The following is a 13715-nucleotide window of genomic DNA, read 5'->3' on the forward strand; positions in this document are numbered from 1 at the left end:
AGAACTGAAAGCCATTAACCAGATCACCCCAAACACAGTGTTCCCCTTCTGCAGTTCACGTTTTCTGTCACAGCTGTTCCACAGTATGTCTTTAAGTGAACGAGGTGGGAGACAATATTGCCAACAACCTTTTATACTTGCTCCCATATATAATTTCCTAATATTTATTAATAGTAAAAAACAGGTGTCACAGATTTGTCTTGTCAGCTTATAAATGGAAAGTTCAGCTTTTACACTCATCCTACACCCCTACCATTTAGGTCAGTTTATGCCATAATCCTCGCAGTTAAAATGTCTGCAAAGCTACATGGCACTAAAATCAGGCTTTCCAAAGAAAAAAGTGATTAGAATTCTCAATCATAACCAGAACTACCAATTACAGGTATAATTTGGAATAAATATGGGTGTATCTTAGTCTAAAGGGAGGTTAAAGGGAGGAAGAATTGTGTGAGGGAAAGAATGTTCTAGCATCTTTACACTGTAAGGTTAAAAGAAATACAGATGCAATCCTGTAAGACTGTAAGCTCCAAAAAGTGAATGTTATTAAAGCAAAGAATACCTGTTATATATAATTTTGTTTCAATGTCCTTAAAAGTTACAGAACAGCTGATACTGTAACAAAAAGGCAGCGGATTCATAAACAATAAAAGCAATAGAAAAGTCGAATTAAATCCACAGTGCACAACAGTAACCCTTGTGAGCAAATGGAACCAAACAAAAGTAAATTATCAAAACCTCACACCTTTCTACACAGCTCAGCCAGTGACATTAATAATTAATAAAGTTCCCTGCTCAGACAGGAATTCTAGAGAAAGTGTGAAAGAAAAAACCAACATCAAAGCAAAGCAAAACAATCCCACATCCACTGTCTGCTGTAAACCGAAGCCTCTTTTCGTAAACGCTCTGATCTCTACACTGAACACAGTGATGGATGTAAATACAATCTGTATGATGGTTGTCTGGGTGAGAGCAGGCTGGAAGTATTTTCAGACTATGCCCTCATCTTGGCTGTAACCTTTCTGCTGACAGCGATGCTCTTCCAGCCCAAAGCAGAGGGGAAGGTGCAGAGCCCCAGCGGAGGCAGAGCTCTGGCTGCGGCGGGCAGGGTCACGGAGCGGCCCCGGGGCCGCGCCGCGGCTGCAACAGGCGGGACCCGACCCTGCCTCGGCTCGGCGCGGGGCTCCAGCTCGGGCCGAGCTGTACCTTTGGGAACGACAAAAGCAGACACCGCAAGGTTCTCCTGCATTTCCCCAGGAACACCGCAGACCGGTAGAACTCAGCGTAGGTACAAAAGTTACGTTTTTGTGGAGGGAGGGATTTCCTGAAAACTCTACTCAGGTTCTTAAAGTGCTGCCACAAGAAAAACAATTCTTACAGCACATACAAAAACGTTTTTATATTGACCAGCTGATGCAAGAGACGGAAGGAAGGATCAGGTCTAGGAAGAAGTCCCCTGTAACTTTAAAGGTTTGCCTCTCTTTTTGCCGCCCCTCAGCCGCGCTCCCCTCACGGAAGAAGCCGCGGGTAATGGCGCCCCCTGCCGGCCGCTGCGGCGCCACGCCCGCGCTCGGCCCCGCGCGCTCGCTTGTCCCTGGCCGCTGCCCGTAGTGACGCGGCCGGCCCGTGGAGGTGCGGGCGGTGCCGGGGCGGTCGCGGCGCGATGGTGAGAGCGGCCCCGGAACCCCCGGCACCCCCGGCGGGGCCGAGCGCGGCCTCGGGGCGGCAGAGCCCGGCTCTGACTGCGGCACCGAACCGGGACCCCGCGCCTCTTCGGGCTCTGCCGCCGGCGCCCGGCGTTTTGCGGAGTCACCGCCGGCGCCTGCAGGCCGCGGCCCGGCGAGGGGGGAGCGCGGGCGGTGGGGCCGGGCGGGACGCTTCTTTTTGGTTTTGGACAATAAGCTGAATAAGTTAGCGCTTTGTTTAGACAGGAGAAATCCAATTACGGGATTTCTGTACGTGGAATTGCCCGTAGGCGTCTCGATTTATAGAACTGTACCTATATTATTGTTTTTTTTGTCTGTTTTTTTTACCTTTTGTCTAGGGTCAAAGTCAGAGTGGTGGACACGGTCCTGGTGGGAGCAAGAAGGATGACAAGGTAACTGAAATCCGAATAATTACTTACAGAATGAACTACGGGTGTGATGCTACAGAGCCTGGCTGCAATAGGCTTTTGAAATTTACTTTTCAAAATTATTGTTGTATTTGGAACTGCATAAAATTATGAATGTCTTTTCTGGGTGTACGTTGGAGAAAACAAGTGTTGTTCATAAATAAAAAAAGGGAGCTTAAGAAAAACTGAAATTTCCTAACAGTGACTTGTTTTTCTAAAAAAAAGAAACAAATTGTAAATGTGTGAGGGTTAGGAAAGACTAGTTGCCTTCAAGCTGTCACTTGGAAGTGACATTGCACAAATGATCTGCAGTAGGAGTGTGCTTCACTTTGGGGGAGATCAGGGGCCTCCTTGGCCTCCTTTGGAAAAGGCAAGTTCAGTGTACATGGCAAGCAGTGTCTAGGCTGGACAGCTGAGTGTGTCTGATTTATTGACTGAAGTGCAGTAGGAAGGTGGAGATTCAATATTTTTCTCATTGTGACTCATCTGTTAGTTTTGTTTGTGATTTACTTCAGGCTTGAGCCTTCCATATTCTGTATTCACTGAGAAGTGGCACAAGTTTAAATTAGAGGGATGTAAAATAAGCAGAAGAAAAAATTTTTGAACATTCTTAAAAAATAAGAGTAATTTTTCTTTAGGGCTTCTTGCTACAGCTCATAAAGAGAAAGTTTTGTTAAGAAGTGCTTCACCTTGAGCTCTGTTTTAGTCTGTGTGTTTAACACCTGTGTGTATTGTTTACTTGTTACTATCCCAATTTTTTAAAAAATTGAATTATTTTTATGAATAAGGACAAGAAGAAGAAATATGAACCTCCAGTTCCAACCAGAGTGGGGAAAAAGAAAAAGAAGACCAAGGGACCAGATGCTGCCAGCAAACTCCCTCTGGGTAAGCATTTTGCCTCCCCTGCAGAGCTGTGGAATGTCTGCTCCTCAGGAAGTACAGGGCTCTTCTCTCCTCAAGATCTGCCTCTGTGGAGGTCACTAACACAATGCCAAATGTAATTTTATTTCTAATTAACATTAAAAAGCCCCCAACAGAATAAGATTATTGTTTTGCAAGATGCAGCCCATGAACTCCAGGTAAGAGACAGAGAAATTAAACTGAGTGAAAATGCAGGGGAAAACATTAAATCTGTTTTTCACCTGGAGTTACAGTGGGACAAGTAAGGTCCAAGTTACAGTCAGGAAAATAAAGCAGGATTTCTAGTATGAATTAGTGGTTAGTTAGTACCATGTCAAACTTGTTCTAAAATCCTGTGATTCTGCTTTGGTTACAGTGACTCCTCACACACAGTGCAGACTCAAGTTGTTGAAATTGGAGAGAATTAAAGATTACCTCTTAATGGAGGAAGAGTTTATCAGAAATCAAGAACAGATGAAACCTTTGGAAGAAAAACAAGAGGTGAGGTTTGAGTGAAGTGTTACTTCTAATGGTACAATAAATGCTCTTTACTAAGGTGAGCTACTTCATATCAGAGCAGTGGAAATAAAGTACCAGCAGTGTCCAAGTTGATGCAAACATACCAGGTTTATCACAGTTCCTCATTAATTGGCTAAATTGTTTTAGACCAAGCACAGATCACTACAGATGAAGCCATGGGAGTTTTTTGTTTCCTAAAGCTCTGTCAAAGGACAGCTCACAGATATCCATCAAGAGAGGAAGAACATTCTAGTTATTCACATCCACATGAATGCTGTCCATAGGGTAGCACTAAATTAATAGTGGGTTTTGTTACTGAGCTCTGTCTTCTTGGGGCAGTACAACAGTAGGAAAGATTGGTTCTGCTATGTTCTGTCTGAATTGTTGAGCCAGTGTTGTACAAGAATGTTTTTGCCTGTGTTGTTCAGTTGTTCCTTGGATTTTTGCTGACAACAGGAGGAAAGGTCCAAGGTGGATGATCTGAGAGGAACACCGATGTCTGTGGGTACCTTGGAGGAGATCATTGATGACAACCACGCCATTGTGTCCACATCAGTGGGATCAGAGCACTATGTCAGTATTCTGTCTTTTGTGGACAAGGACCTGCTAGAGCCAGGCTGCTCTGTTTTGCTAAATCATAAGGTGAGTTGTTTTTATAAAATCAAGTTTCTTACAAGTTATTGTACTGTTTTTAACTGGCCATTTTTTTCTTAATACCACAGGAGAGAGAATGCTATTTATTTCACACATCTAAATAAGGGGGCATAGGGATTAGACTTCAGCTTGTATTAAAATGCTGCTTGCCTTCTTTGACAACTCTTAATTCTTGAATTAGGTTCATGCTGTGATAGGAGTCCTGATGGATGACACAGACCCTTTAGTGACTGTGATGAAAGTAGAGAAAGCTCCTCAAGAAACGTACGCTGACATTGGTGGCCTTGACAACCAAATTCAAGAAATCAAGGTATTCAGTTGTACTCATTTACAATTAAGCCAGCAATGTAACTGTTGTGCTAGGAGTTGAGAAGGGATACAGCAGGACTAGCTGCTGTTCCTGTAGTGGTGTCCTTTATGTTTCTGTAGTGCATTTCTTCATTAGATTTCACTAGGCAGACTCATGGAACTCAATCTTTTAAGTGGGTCACCAGAGGCTGTGTGCACAAAAACCTTTCACAGTTGTTCAGGAACTTACAGCTTATTACTTTGCAACAGGTAAAGTTTCAGTTGTTCCAAGATGAGAGTGAAATTGTAAAAACTGCAGAGGCTATTTTGAGTGTCTCATGCCATCCAATCTAACTTAAGGATTTAGTCTTTCAGGGCAATTGCTAGTTTTGCTTTTGCATTTGCTTGTTGTTTGGTTGGGGTGTGTTGGGTTGGTTGGTTTTTTCCCTACCAAAAGAACTCTGCTTGAACCTTGCTAAAACTCAAACCTTTTGTTCTGGGTAGGTGTCTAAAACCACAAATGCTCTTAAAATCAATGGTATTGGGTAACTCCTTATAGAGCCCTTTCATAAAGAGTTCCCTGGCCCCAAGGTCATCTGTAGTTGATTGGGGTTCAGGAGCTCCAGGGTTCTAAATCTGGAATGATGCATTGAGGATGGAGGAGGGGGAATGTTCACTGCTGCTCTACCACACGTCAGGTGGGAACAATAGGAAGACTTGTGCAGATGGAGTAGTTGTCTGCCTTAGAATTGGAGGCAGTAGTGGGTCATATTGTTTGATGTGTGTCTTGAAATCAGTTACGTTCTTTTTGCTTTCACTGCTTTCATTATTGCTGTTTTGAAGATCCCTACAGATCTCTGTTGGAGACCACTCAGTCTTATAAAAACATGTTTTTCTTGTGCTTCAGGAGTCTGTGGAGCTTCCTCTCACCCACCCTGAATATTATGAAGAGATGGGTATAAAGCCACCCAAAGGAGTCATTCTGTATGGCCCACCCGGCACAGGTATTTTACATTCAGTAACACCTGTGCTGAGATAATACAAGTTAAATAATTTACGCTTGGTTAGTATTTAAATCATTGCCAAGTCCATAACAAATTTCATACAACTGTTTTGTTAGGGCACTTTTTTTTTTTCTCTTTTTCATCTCTGCAAACTAATCACAATATTTCTTTCTAACTAAAAATAGGCAAAACTTTACTGGCCAAAGCAGTGGCAAACCAAACATCGGCAACCTTCCTGAGAGTGGTGGGTTCAGAGCTGATCCAGAAGTACCTGGGCGACGGCCCGAAGCTGGTGCGCGAGCTGTTCCGCGTGGCCGAGGAGCACGCGCCGTCCATCGTCTTCATCGACGAGATCGATGCCATCGGTACCAAGAGGTACAGACAGCAGGGACTGCCAGGGCAGCAACAAACACAGCTTTACTAGAGACACTTCTTTTGCAGCTCCACTGAGACTCACTTTCTTTGCTCTGCTACCATTTGCATACACTGTTTTGATGTAAGCATTTGTAACAAGTAACACTTCAAATAACTTCCATGGAAACACAATATATCACAGCCTTTTCATACTAAATAGACATGACCAGAGATAACCTCTGTTCTCTTGTTACATGGCAGCATCTCCAGGAGAGAGTGTCAAAACCAGAAAGAGACACTGTGTGTATATGGGATTCTCTAGCTGCAAGTCCATGTACAATAATTGGATTCAGTGATCCAAAGTTAAAGCAGAATATTTAATGTAGAATATATCCATTTGTTGTTTGCTTCTCAAGTAGGTGGCTAAATACTTCTGTTCTGAGAGTATTTTACAGAAGGTTACATAGTGTATGTCATGGAGAAGCATTGCTTGTGCCACACTACACTGTTGTTCAGCCCATATCCAAACTGCATTACTTTGAAATTTCTGTAGGCTTGTTGGAGCTGTCCAGTGCAAATAGTCTGTAAAGTAGTCAGTATTTTTTAAATAAATAAGAGGGTAAGAAAAATACATGTTTACTACAAGGCCACCAACCCAAAGCGCTGCCAGCCCAAAGTGCTGGCTGCTGCCTTATGTATGGATGTATGTGCTGTTAAGAATTACATTTTTTCCTTTTTATGTTGAGTTTGTTAGGTGTGAGGAAGATATTTCCAAATATATAACAAACATGGAAAAAAACCCCAGATCTCCTTCACATGATGGCTGTTACATTCCCCAGCTGCAAGAATAGTTCAGTGTCTCTTGACTTACCTATATGTCGCAACGTGATTCTGAAAACCTATGGGTTTTTTCCTATGGATAAACATTAATTTTTTAATTTAAATCTCTTATGGATGTTTACAAACAAAATACCCCTCTCCCACCTTTGTGCCAGTTACTTAGTGCTTTTTCTGACTATGCTTTTTCTCCTAAAAGGTATGACTCAAATTCAGGTGGAGAGAGAGAGATCCAGCGCACAATGTTGGAGCTGCTGAACCAGCTGGATGGGTTTGACTCTCGGGGGGATGTTAAAGTTATCATGGCTACCAACAGAATAGAAACACTGGACCCAGCTTTAATTAGACCAGGTAAGGGATTTCCCTGCCACTTTTCTTGTGAAAGGACTTGTCATAACTTGACAAACACAGGCTGGTAAAAAGACTGCAAACTTATTCTTATTTGCCATCTCATCTATGCTGGTGCATCTTTTGAAATCAGAATCTATTCACAAGCTTCTAAATAAGAGAAAAATCTTTGGAAGAGAAGAAACATGCTAATTCCTTTACATATACCTAAACAATATGAATATTCTTCCTTTCTATGAAGATGGCACAGCCATTGTAAGTAATTGCTAATCAAGCTGTGTGCAGCAGCAGCACACCTGCAGCAGCTGGGGAAGGCAGGGCAGCACCACCTGTGTTTTGGGGGTGAGAGTCTAGGCTTTACCAGAGACAGCTTGGATCCTGGTGCAAGGAAAGCAGGCTGCTCCTTACTGACCTGGCACACTCCTGCCATTTCAGGGGTTGAGTGAGGGAGACATATTGAGCTTGAGCAGGCACAGGTAGTATTTTTAAATGGCCACTAAAAATGTAAGGATGTCTGTGGTGTCTGTTAAGGTGGAAGGTAGAAAACAGCACAGAGAGCAAAGGAATAAGCTGAAATACCTCCATGGTATGAAGTTGCTGAGATATGTGTTTGGTCTGGTTTTGTCATCACTTAGCTTTAGACCCTTCAGCTCAAACCCAGTGCTGTTAGAGAACAGAGGAGATAATACTATGCCAGAAATGAAAGATATAGTCTGACCTTGCTTTGTACTCCAAGACACAATTCATTGTGGCAGGAAGAATCATGGAAGTGTTCAGGTTGGAAAGAACCTTTCAGGTTATTGAGTCCAACCATTAAGGTGTCATGGCCAAGTCCACCACTAAGCCACATCCCCAAGTCCACTTCTACACCTCTTTTGGGCACCCAGGGATGGTGGCTTCACCACTTCTCTGGGCAACCTGTTCCAATACTTGACAACCCTTTCCATGAAGGAATTTTTCCTAATATCCAATCTAAACCTCCCCATGTGAACTTTAGGCTATTTTCTCTTGACCTGTTCCATGGGTGAAGAGACCAATCCCCACCTGGCTACAGCCTCCTTTCAGGCAGTTGCAGAGGGTGATAAGGTCTCCCCTGAGCCTCCTTTTCTCCAGGCTAAACACCCCAGATGTTCCTTCAGATGTTCCTCATAGGACTTGTGCTCCAGACCCTTCACCAGCTCCATTGCCCTTCTCTGGACATGCTCCAGCTCAAGAGCTACTGCCAGTTAAACCCTTCAGGTGTTCTTCCTGCTGTTTCCAACATGTGCATGCAAAAAACCTGAGACTGACCTTCTCTTTCGCACAGGACGTATTGATAGGAAAATAGAGTTCCCTCTACCTGATGAAAAGACGAAGAAACGAATCTTTCAGATTCACACAAGCAGGATGACATTGGCAGATGATGTGACTTTGGATGAGTTGATTATGGCAAAAGATGATCTCAGTGGTGCAGATATTAAGGTCAGTGCACATCGCCATTGTTTATACTTCAAAGCAAAAATCAAATCTCATTTTTGTTGCATCCAAAACCATAGTCACCTGAACTGTTTGCCAATTTTCTGGGCACACATCACTGAGGGACAGTGGGATGGTTTAAAATACCTTTTATGAGTACCAGGTACTCTGCTTTACAAATGGGAAATTATCAAAATCATAATTGTGAGGCAGCTTACGTTGGTAAGAGTAGGTACCTGTGTTACCTGAATGTGAAATCTTAAAGTAGCAAAGTAGAAACTAAAAGGAGAGTGTGGAATCCTGTGCAAGGTATCTTAAACAGTACTTTAGATAGTTCCTAAAAATGCTACTTATCCTCTACTATGTTGCAAGGCAGATAAAAATGCAGTTGTGTATTAGGAAGCTTCAGTGATATCCTGTCTGCTTTTTTAAAGCAGATAGAGCCCTTGCTACAGTTACCACACTCATGAGCTTAAACCAACATGACACAACTGTCACCTCCCTGCAGAAGGATCACGCAGCTGGATGTGTCTGTCCTTGCACAGGGACATTACTGTTGTTACAAAGCTGCCTTTCTGTCAGAGAAGTGTAGCTACTGACTACCTCTGTCCTTTCAGACATACTCACCTGGCTTTATGCAGCGTGCTTCAGTGCTACAGAACAGTAACAAACTTTAGAATGTACATTTTGCTAACAGCCTCACTTGTACAGTTACTGGAGCAGTAGGAAAGATGGAGCTGCCTTTGAGGGTGTAAAGGGGTTGCACAGCAAGTGTAACTATTCTTGCTTCCTGTGTTGCAGGCAATTTGTACAGAAGCTGGATTGATGGCTTTGAGGGAACGGAGAATGAAAGTAACGAATGAAGATTTCAAAAAGTCTAAAGAGAACGTTCTCTATAAAAAGCAAGAGGGAACCCCTGAGGGATTGTATCTTTAAGTCATCTGTCTCTTTGGCAACAATACAGAACTTTCTGTGTTGGTGAGAGTCCTGTGTAAAACCACACAGCTAGTTTGCATTCATGAACAGGTTAAAAGCGGGTGGGTTGTGGGTTCTCAGTCAGTGTAACTCTTCACTTCCCAATAAAATGTTTATTTGAATTGAACTGTTTTGGTGGCACAGCCCTGCTATTTACATGAAACTGTCTGTTGCGTTCACTGACTCTCAAGAAAAAGTGCTGGTGACCCAAGTGCTTGTCTCAGTGACCCACACCGTGTGGGCAGGGAGCAATGCAGGTGCTCCAAGTCTTAGTCCTCCTTAGGCATAGCAGTCTCTTACAACTACTCTAGTATTGCTGTTCTTGATTACCTTCTTATATCTTTTTTTAGGGGCTAACTAGGACAAGTGTCACTTTTGAGTAACCTCAGTGTCATCAGTCATTTATACATGAAAATCCATGACAATTATGCAACCGTGAGTAAGATAAAGTAAGATAAACTTTAAAGGTACCCATCTCTAGCACTTGCAGCTTGTATGAGCAAGATGGATGCTCATTAGTAATCCTACCTTAAACATCTAAACGTGTTTGGATAAGGTACTTTTAAGATTATAGTTTATAAACTCGTTTTTCCCAAAAGAGTTTCAGTTCATTAAATAAACGTCCAAGCTAGAGAATGTCTCTGAAAAGAACCAACAGTAGGAACAGGTTCAAGGGCCCCATGCTGCCCATGGCAGGATGTGCACACTCCTAAGGCATCAGCCCCAGTGCTAGAGGTGCAGGGTCTGCCATGCAGCAGATGTGCACAGAGAAATCCTAAATACATGTCCCAGGCTTGGTGTCCTACAGCATAACCTTGAATTCTACCCCCCAGACAATTCTGTTGCCTACAGCTCCATTCCCATGGGGGCTAGGTGTCTACTGGCTCCATTGTAGCCATGCATGTACTACTTACGAAGTATCCTGTGTAGTACTCAGTACCCTGAAGGGCTTGTTAAGTTCTAAGTAATTCATTTCCAAATGTTGTACATATGATCTTTAAGGTTTTATATAAAGTTCCACATGCAAACCAGTTATGCATTGTGCAGTCTTTGTTCTGGGAATTTTCTTTTGGAGCAAGTGCAGGCCAGTAACACTGGAGAGTTACACCCAGAGCAATGCCTTTGCTCATTGCCAGTGCTCCAACAACAATGGCAGCAGCAGGGCCAAGAGATTTTATTCTTCTCTGTAGAAATTATGTGGCTCATTGTTAAAAATGAACCCTACAGATGAATGGAGTCCTTTATTTAATCTGGATGACAGAAATCCTGAAATAGAATTGTTTTTCATCTGGAGCTAGAAAAACAAGTTTTATTACCCATTCTTATAAACCTTAGGAGATCTGTCTCCTTGGAAAGGTCACAAAAAGCTCGGGGTTTTTTAGCACTTTCTAATCATGGCAGTTGATCTCACTGTTCCTTGAGGGGCTGAAGAGCTTTATGACATGCATGGCAAGCAAGGCACTTTTTATTAGGGACATGGCTGTTAGTGCTGGCTCAAAGCAACAGGCACAAAGAGATGGCTTCAGCTCCCCGAAGAACAGCTGCATTGCATTAAATGAACCCAAGGACTGTTCTAGTACCCTTTCTGCCACCGCAGGAACTGAAAAACACATGTTTGAAAATTCAGCTCTTAGCTTTTGCAGCAGAATTTAACTGCTGCCACTTCTGCCAGAGTTTCTGAACTTGACAAAAGTAATAAATATCAGGGGAAAGTGAACAGCAAGTACATTCCTCACAAGGACAGGAAAGCCACTGGGGACTGAATTAAAAGGCAGAACCTGCTCCAGGAAGCCTCTGACCATCAAAAGGAAGGAAGCCCAAGTGCTGGTTTGAGAGAAACTGCAAAGGAAAGGACTTGGGACAGGATGCACGGAAGAACAGAAGAGTGATGGATACAGAAGTCGTTGCTGCCATCACTCAGAGTTTTCAAATGTGACTGCAGTGAGAGCTTGTAAATCTCATCCAGGCTCCCTATGCCACAAAAGGTTGGGCCAGATGAACTTTCAAAGTCCCTCTCAACCTGGGTTCTTCTGTGACTCTAAGAAGGAGCACAATCAAGCTTCTCCCCCTCCCCATTGCCCCTTCAGGGCTTTAGAGGAAATGGCATTCTGCTGTGATGGTAAAGCATTAACAAACACAGGCATAATTTGTCATCTTAGTGTGCAGGGTACAGAGTAACTTCTACCTCCAATTCAGGAGCTCTGTCATTTTTGTAGAAAGTAAAGATTTTAAAAATAAACTATTTTTCACAAAGACTAATAATTACAGCAAAACCAGCATCACTTGCAACTACATCAATAGTCTAAGGCTCTTCAGAAAAGCTGTAATGCCATTTAAAATTATACATATTCCCTGCAATATTTAAAATAATTTTAGAAAGGAATAAATTAAATGCTGCCTGGACTAAAGTGTATTCTGTCTTCTACAGTAGTGGCAAACCTGAGCTAGAAGTTGTATGTCTTGGTTCAGACTGTTTCATGTGTAATAGGATCTCACCAGCTGGATGGTCCCAATTGCTTTAGTGCTGCTGGTGACAATTAGTTTTCTCATGAAAAATGTCTGAAGCAGTTTAGGGTATTCTGTGGCTGCAGGTATACTTGTTTCAGATGAAAATCCAGTTTCTGAGTCCTTGGTCTCAAGGATAGGGATGCTAAACAATCCTTTCCATGTTTCAGCATGTTTTGTTTTACAAAATAAATATATAACATAACCGTATCTTTAAACTGTTACCATATTTCATATTACTTCTCTAGCAGCTTACTAAAAACCTCAAGGACTATAAGTTACTTTTAAAATAATCATAGAAGACTATGCCTTCTTGATGAGAATCAAGTGCAGATCAAACCTCTACTTCTCTTACAACAATTGCCTGGATTTGAGTCAAAGCCAGTAATCAATTACAAAAATTTGTTTAGAAGTGAGCTGCTTAGAGATGCATTATGGACACATTTTAATTTTTAATACACTCAGTTCTATTAAATTAATACATAAAAAACAAGTTACTTTTGAATTTTCAAATATTCAGGTATATTTTTCAGAAAGATTTACATTTAAATGATCATCTGTCAAAACATACCAAAATAGGTGCCTGCTCAAACAAAAATTTAGCTTTTACAGTATTTGTACAGACATAATGGCTGTTTGACTTGGCAGTTGCATATGCACAGCCAGATCATGCTGAAAGAAATTACTGAAGTCTGCCAACTGGTGGACAGTGGAGCATCCATTTGGCAGATGTTTATTTCCTGTGCTGCTCCTCAAGCCATAGCTGGCATGTACCAAACCTCTACTGAACCCTAGGGAATGTAATTTCAAATAATAGAGTAGGAAATGCAGGCAACTTCCAACAGGAGGCTATTTAGGGAGACTATCCTTCTGTGGGAGCAGCAATACTGCAGAGGAATGGATCCATTATTGTGGGCAAAATGCAGTCCTTGATTCCAGAATACTTGCAGGTAGTAGAACTCCATTTTGATAGGAATTTATATAAAATATTTAACAAAAAAATGCCAAGTACATAGTACCCAAGTCCCAACAGAGTTCTTGTATGATAATGGATCTAATTGTTAGCTTTGGAAGCAGCTTCTGTACTTCTAGTAGCTTTTAAATCTCTAGTAGCAGATCCAGCTCTTCCATAGGCACCCGCACTCTCAACTCTTTTTCAGTCATTAGATCAAGTGTCTCCTGCAGATCCTCAGGGAAATACTCTACTGCATCCATATAGAGCACCTGAAAAGACAGCAAGAACATTTTCTGTGCTACCTTTCCAGCAAGAAACACAGTAAAAAGTAAGTAGACAGCAACAACTCTGTAGCAAGAACATAAGAAATATCATGTATTCTTTAAGGTAATAGGAACAGAATTAGTATTCCTTCAGTGACAGCCAGGTAGATGTTTAATCTTCTCAAACTTGAACTGAGTAACTTGATTCAAAAAGATAAAATGGAGGTCAAGAGACACTGGAGCATTTGCAGCATACCTGAGGAGTTGCAGGTTCTCTCAATAATTTTTATGTATTATTACATAAATAAATTTTTATTTAGCTCTGTATTTTTGATACTACCTTGCTCAGGATAAAAGCCTGAAAGACTCAATCATTTCTAGATCACAAAGGATTTCTTACTGCTGTGCCTCAGTGCAACACCCTTTTGTCCTGAAACACAAACTGCAGTGACTACTGATGATGTTTCCATTTAAGATACATCTCTTATTTGCAGAAAATCCTAACATTACTTCCTCAAAAACCTCTCCTTTCATTTACATATAACTTC

General features: G+C 42.0%; 2 protein-coding genes across 2 annotated transcripts in view; one reads left to right on the forward strand and one right to left on the reverse strand.

Annotated features, from left to right (window-relative positions):
- Positions 1-1572: 1572 nt before the first annotated feature.
- Positions 1573-9571, forward strand: PSMC1 (proteasome 26S subunit, ATPase 1). The gene is made up of 11 exons (XM_059850139.1): positions 1573-1663; positions 2042-2095; positions 2899-2995; positions 3387-3511; positions 3986-4171; positions 4365-4493; positions 5379-5475; positions 5661-5850; positions 6866-7017; positions 8321-8475; positions 9271-9571. Exons 1-11 carry the CDS (start codon positions 1661-1663, stop codon positions 9403-9405), a joined length of 1323 nt encoding a protein of 440 aa, XP_059706122.1. The 5' UTR covers positions 1573-1660; the 3' UTR covers positions 9406-9571.
- A 2876-nt stretch (positions 9572-12447) lies between these two features.
- Positions 12448-13715, reverse strand: part of NRDE2 (NRDE-2, necessary for RNA interference, domain containing) — a 28296-nt gene continuing 27028 nt past the window's right edge. The window contains exon 14 of the mRNA XM_059850138.1: positions 12448-13173. Within this exon, the coding sequence (XP_059706121.1) occupies positions 13048-13173 (126 nt within the window). The 3' untranslated portion in view covers positions 12448-13047. The remainder of the gene's footprint in view (positions 13174-13715) is intronic.

The sequence above is a fragment of the Haemorhous mexicanus genome, chromosome 6, assembly GCF_027477595.1.
Source record: "Haemorhous mexicanus isolate bHaeMex1 chromosome 6, bHaeMex1.pri, whole genome shotgun sequence".
Classification (NCBI taxonomy): domain Eukaryota; kingdom Metazoa; phylum Chordata; class Aves; order Passeriformes; family Fringillidae; genus Haemorhous; species Haemorhous mexicanus.

Bases quoted from the DNA above. Each gene is read 5' to 3' on its own strand.
- PSMC1 (XM_059850139.1), top strand. The intron at 5,851-6,865 runs GTACAGACAGCA...TTCTCCTAAAAG, and splicing joins GATGCCATCGGTACCAAGAG to GTATGACTCAAATTCAGGTG. The intron at 8,476-9,270 runs GTCAGTGCACAT...CCTGTGTTGCAG, and splicing joins TCAGTGGTGCAGATATTAAG to GCAATTTGTACAGAAGCTGG.